This window comes from Necator americanus, chromosome III (genome assembly GCF_031761385.1).
Source record: "Necator americanus strain Aroian chromosome III, whole genome shotgun sequence".
NCBI lineage: Eukaryota > Metazoa > Nematoda > Chromadorea > Rhabditida > Ancylostomatidae > Necator > Necator americanus.
The window spans coordinates 3,585,680-3,591,639 of NC_087373.1; the positions used below are offsets into that span (position 1 = coordinate 3,585,680).

General features: G+C 37.5%; 1 protein-coding gene across 2 annotated transcripts; it reads right to left on the bottom strand.

Moving 5' to 3' along the window:
• Positions 1-102: 102 nt before the first annotated feature.
• On the bottom strand, positions 103-5,959 carry RB195_008503 (uncharacterized protein; the record flags this gene model as incomplete). Of its 2 annotated transcripts, XM_064195038.1 has the most annotated exons (12): positions 103-210; positions 1,176-1,324; positions 1,462-1,582; positions 1,646-1,738; positions 1,818-1,886; positions 1,967-2,092; positions 2,149-2,254; positions 2,307-2,548; positions 4,009-4,112; positions 4,177-4,262; positions 4,335-4,398; positions 5,839-5,959. In XM_064195038.1, 12 exons carry the CDS (start codon positions 5,957-5,959, stop codon positions 103-105), a joined length of 1,389 nt encoding a protein of 462 aa, XP_064046183.1. The 2 variants fall into 2 exon arrangements, with proteins under 2 accessions (XP_064046183.1, XP_064046184.1); XM_064195039.1 differs by lacking the exons at positions 4,335-4,398; positions 5,839-5,959 and having other exon boundaries at positions 2,307-2,430; positions 2,521-2,548; positions 4,177-4,192.
• Position 5,960: the final 1 nt, after the last annotated feature.

The window sequence follows — 5,960 nt, forward strand, 5'->3', positions numbered from 1 at the left end:
AAATATTAAACAAAACTAAAAAAAGTGGAGTACCAATCACTTCAAGATAGTCTATGTTTTATCAAGAAAATGGAGAATGTTGCCTTCTTGGTCTCCTTTACACTACTGGGATGCGCTAGTGTTCGTGCTGCAACTCATCGTTCGATCACGGTCATTAAACTGACGCACAGGAGGTTGCTGGACCGGTACACATGCATGCAGTAAATGAGCCTAAACAGGAAGAAAAGTGATAGATAGAAAAGAGGGAAGAAAAGCAGCTATTTAAATAAATGAATGAATTCTACAATAATGCATATAAGATCATGTGCGACACGGATGTGGCAAATGCCCATGAGAAAAAATCCAAAAATCAATTCAAAATAAAAAATATCCAAATTTCCAATTAAGAATCAGAAGAAGAATCTATAAAATCGGAATCTATAGAAATATCTGTAATCAAATAATGTTAACTGTGAAAGAGGTGCCACACAAAAATACAAAAAATAGGAAATTTCGAAGGCAGAACCGATTAAATTTTTTGCCTCCATGTAGCTCTGGCTCCTCATTTGGTCCCAGATGGAAACGAAAATAAGAGGTGCACACATCGTTACGGGTAGAACTATGGTCACGTTAATAACATTGAAACGTGTATGAATGCTTGTACTAATGTTGTGTAATAGCTTAGAATTATGAGAAACATGTGATTGTTTGTTTTCCTAAACCACTAGCTCCACTGCAACGCTCTGTTAAAGATTGGATTCCCGCTATCGCATGCATTTCAGAATTTGTACTTTTTGTGGCAAAAAATTAAGTTAATTAGTACCATAGGAAATTGCCTAATGGCCCCTATTTTTGCCTTTTTTCAATGGTTGATTGGAAGAATGAAAATGGTACAATAACTAGAGGTAGAGAGGGCAGACGAGTTGTTGTACGTGGAAAATGAATTGATTTCGTTAGAAGAACGGGAATGCTGACGAAAAGTTAAGGATGAAGTTCCAGAATTTGAAACCGTTATATGGTTATTGATACAAGATTGAAGAAAATTTTCGTTGAGCCGTCCAATTTGGCGCAAAGAAAAGTTCTATTGAAGAAGTCTTAGAGCATGCGCAGTTCAGTAGAGACAATAAATTTAAAAAAAAGGAAAGGAGATTTCTCGAAAATGAAATTCTTATGAAAGACATAGATACTTCACTCACTCCATATTCCCGCAGCAAGCCATCATTCATGCGGACTTTCTCGTGTGTTCCTCTTCTGAATCCCTTTGAAACGAGGAACTCTGCGCGCAAGTTTTGATCCATAAACACTTGACGAGAATGTTTCATACACGAACGGATATATCGAAACACTAGAACGAAAACAATTCTATTTCCCACAATTTCATCACAAAACTGAAGGAAAGGTTTACAATTGTATCTTCAGGAAATCCGTAACACCAGAAAAATACGTACAAAAACGCAGAGAAGATTTGGTTTGTAAACTTACTGTCATCGTCAACACCTTGAGCCAGATTATGGTCCAGTTCAAAAGGATCCCTAATCACAAGCGGACAACGATACCATCGACCCATTTTCACAACATTGCCAGGAGTATTCACTTGGACGATCTGAATGATAAAAATGTCCAAAATCCGAAACTGGAACGGGGAAAAATTCTAGTTAAACCTCACGTGCTTATCATACTGGAAATGATTTGAAAAATAATCCAGAAATCCAACAAACAACTCGTACGTGCTGATACCGATGCGCTGCGATTGGCCTACCTAAATCTCTCAAATGAGGTTTTAGGTTCTAGAGATTATTTACAGGAACAAGATTGAGTAAAAAAAAATGTCTTCTCACATCCACAAATTTCCAGAAATCCACATTCCATCCATTCACGTACTGATCCTCTGATGGGTTATGCATGCCCTAAAACAAAAAAAAAACCTGTAATGACAAGTACAAAAAGCTAAGGAATTTTTCGAGAAAAAAAAAACTTTATAACTCACATATTGAAGGAAAGGCAGCAATCTGATTGGCTCAGTTCTTTGCAGGTAGTGAACCAACATTAGAATCCATGCGTAAGATGATAGAGAACCTTTCGACGCATCTCCAACTCCACATCGTTTGGCCCACTGGGAAAATTAAGTCTCGATTTCTAAATTCTACCCAAGCTGGGTAAAATACGTACCGTCTTAATCCATACGCCCAATGTGGGCAGCCTTTCTTCATCCCATTTGCAATACTGACGGAGAAGTTGCGTATTGTGTAGTGCCAGGTCATTGCGATAACTTATACTAAAAATTACTGATTGAATATCGAATATATACAAATCAGTAAACCACTCACTCAGCTTCGATATCCATATCTTTTCCACGAAATCTAACGATCGGCACTTTAGCGCAGATGTACTGCTCATCTCGAGCATTTGGATAATCCACCAATGCTTTAGCAACTTCACGCATTACCAGATCTGGGCACACTCTACCTCCAACAAGTACTTTCCCTTTAGGTGGTCCTGCTGGGAACGATAAGCTCAAATCAACATCGCATGAACACGTACCAAAACCATTCAGTGTTGAACCGTAGATCTGTGAAATAGTAGCTATTACCAGATGCAAATCAGAAACAAACAACAAACAAACAAATACGAAGCATCGTCGTTTTTAAGGGGTTTGACCACTGAAAGAATTGTCAAAGTTGAGGTCGCTTCTTAGCTTCTCGTTTCACAACGGGAGGAAGAATGATACTCTAACAAATATTTTTTTTTATGACCAATCCATAATTATTCTCCCTCTCAAATATTAGCATTAAAAATGCGTTTTTTCCCAGAATTTGTGCCACAATTTCATAACGAGTTATTAGAATGCATGGAAAGAAAAAGGGATTGATGTTTCTCATGATTGCGGGAAGATCAGACTTCAGAACTGCATCCATTAGTCAAGTCGAAAATGTCCCCCTTGTTATTCGTCAACGCGTTGGACTTTAAATTAAAATCATTTGCTATTTAAAAACACATGTCTGGTTTATTCAGTGATAGACAACCGATGTATCAAAGCAGTGTTTTCATTCATTCGGACAGGTTTGGTACCAATTTATCGACCTCCGGTGGATTGGTGAAAGGCTTTGTTAATGTTGGGCGGTTTCGACCCTTCGACTTTGTAATCGCAGTCGAATCTCTTACCAACTGTGCTACCCGCGAGCTCAGTGTAACACAATAGTGGTCAAAAATGTGTGATCCACTGGTCTATTGCGCTGTTTTCAACGTACAAACATTAATTAGGTGCGTTCATCGTTACTTGGAGTTATTCTAATCCTATAAATGCTAATTTCTGCCAAAGGTTTCAGCACAAGTGGACCTTTTGGCACTACTCAATCGATCCGATAGACGAAACCATACTAACACCAGCCATTAAGATAATTTTTTTTTTTACTGAGAGATGTTTCTTCACTCTCAACAAAAAATACTTAGGAACTTTCTACTAAATTCCAAAAGAAAAAAACATGACAGTAGATGCGACATAGACGGCCCAACTGTGAATTAGAAAAACTACATTACACCGAAATGGAAGATGGATCTCTAGGAATATGGGATGGACTCAGAAATTTGCGCGCGCATAACTCATTTCAAGAATACCAGGAACTGATCCACATCCAGGTAGCCATATTTCGTTGGAAGATTCTTTGGAAATTATCGTTGTCATTATTGGAGAATACATGTGCAAAACGACAACTTCCAAGGCCGACACCATTTCTTGTGCTGAAGAGAATTCCGAAGTTTTTTCATTCTTTTCCGTGGATGACGACTTTACGTGCAGTGCTATTGACGCCGCTAATGTACGACGGAGGTTAAAGATGCAGCAGCTAGGCGAGCAGAGAAGTGATCTACATTAATTTTCATGTAACAGAATTTACTTTTGACAGTTTTGAGAAGTTTCCTGGGCCCTTAACGACCTAACCATATCAAAGATTTTATGTCCAATACATACCAAGGTCTATCGCAGTGTAGAACACAGAATACTGATAATATAAACTAGTTTCAGTAACTTACCGCTAGCATCACTCGTGTTCCAAAGTAATTTGAGAGATGCACCTCCAGTTCTACCTTGAATCTCACGATGAAGTCAAATTGACGTTCTGTGAATGAGTTGTCCTCTATAAACCATCATTAATGGATTGTTTTTGAGGCATGAAAATTCGCATACAGTAGTATTGATACCTCTGTGCAACTTCATCGCTCTACTTATCTCAATCACTCCGGTCTTGTTCTTATAGATATACGGACTGAAGGCATCAAACATGTTCCTTAAGAAATCGAATCATTTACAACCTCACGTAACTAAAAGATATAAAAAGAAAACAGTAAAATACGCTTACGTCAGACGAATATACTGCAGCGCTGAACCGTTGAGATCGTTGCGGAGACCCACGATAGGCAAACCTTAATCAAAATAGTGTGCGAGTAACATATTTCACCTGATAATAATTATACAAAAATCCAAAAAAAAGAAGCAGCTATTAGTGCCTTGAGCAGAAATCAATTTCTCTCAGTTATCAATAGGATTACATAAATAAGACCCTCAGCCATATTTCTCTTCGAAGGGTTTAACAAATCAATCTTTCTGGGATCCCTCCTGGAATTACAGCAAAAAAACGAGCACGACATATTTGAGAGTATTTTAAAAACAAAATATAACACAATATACCGTCACTTATACAGCTGCTGGTATAATTCCTTCCTTATAATTTTTTATATGCTGAGTTATAACATTTTGATTTAACATAGCTTTACGTCTACTCGATCATCACTATACCATACAATTACCTATATTTTCTATTATACAAAATGAACCATGTTTCCCTGATATACAATATTGGAACTGTAATATTTCCTGAAGTCAATTCCAGAAACTTGTTCCGCAACGCCTCATGCAATTGCAATTCGAGCCATCTAATCAGAGCTCAGGCAATACCATTACAGTCGTCTGCTTGTCTTAATCACTTCCAAAGTATTTTCATTTCAAAAATCTCATCTTATTTCATTATGTCTGTGACAGAAACAGAAAAAGAAACGACTAAACAACAACATACGTCGATGAATGGATCAATGGAAGCGTATCTTTTCTTCCAATGCTCAGTTTAAAAAAATTTCGTTCAAATTTGTAGAAGCGCTGAGATTTTAAAGCGATTTCCTAGTAAATATAAGAAGACTAACGGATACCGACGTGTGAAGGTTTTATCACATAGATTAGTTAGCTGCGAGATAGAATCGCAAAAAGAGAAATTAGGTGAGAGCAAAAAAAAAGAGAAGAATAGGAAGGAAAAGAGAGGAAGAATCAGGGAAGTCGACGATAATCCTAGCAATTTTCTCGCAATTATTAGGAAACTATCCTCTCCGACACATGGTGCCAACCAAAATTTGAATTTTATAGTGTCAGTTTTTTGATCATTGGCACCTGTAACTATGTGCTTCACCATAGCACTTGATAGAGAACTAGTAAAAAGCCAAAATTCGAGAAATTAGCATAATTCAGAAAATTAGGCCCAAAAAAATTACCGTAGGCAGGAAGGCGAGACGTGGCATTCATTTCACGATAAAGCTGGGAGCAGTAAGAGTTCAATTATGAGGTAATGCGCTTTAAAACTTGATGAACCATGTTGAACAGGATTTGATTTGTTGGTTTACATATTGAAAACTTGTTTTCACACGTACACAAATCGAAACTTGTTTTACATAATACAACATGATGTTAACAAGTACATTTAATCCTCTTCAGTAACGTCTAAAAAAAAGCTTATTTCGCTCTAAATGGACCGTTTATTGATATTAGAATACCTAAAGTGACTAGCTTCAATTTAATGACACAGCCTATATACTTACAGTACGCTCCAGCAACCCATGGTGCAGATGGTCGTGCAGTGGCGATGACTTTATCACCGCCACGATTAAGACGAGATGAAAATGTTTGACTGATAGCGGGACGTGATCGCGATGACTTCATT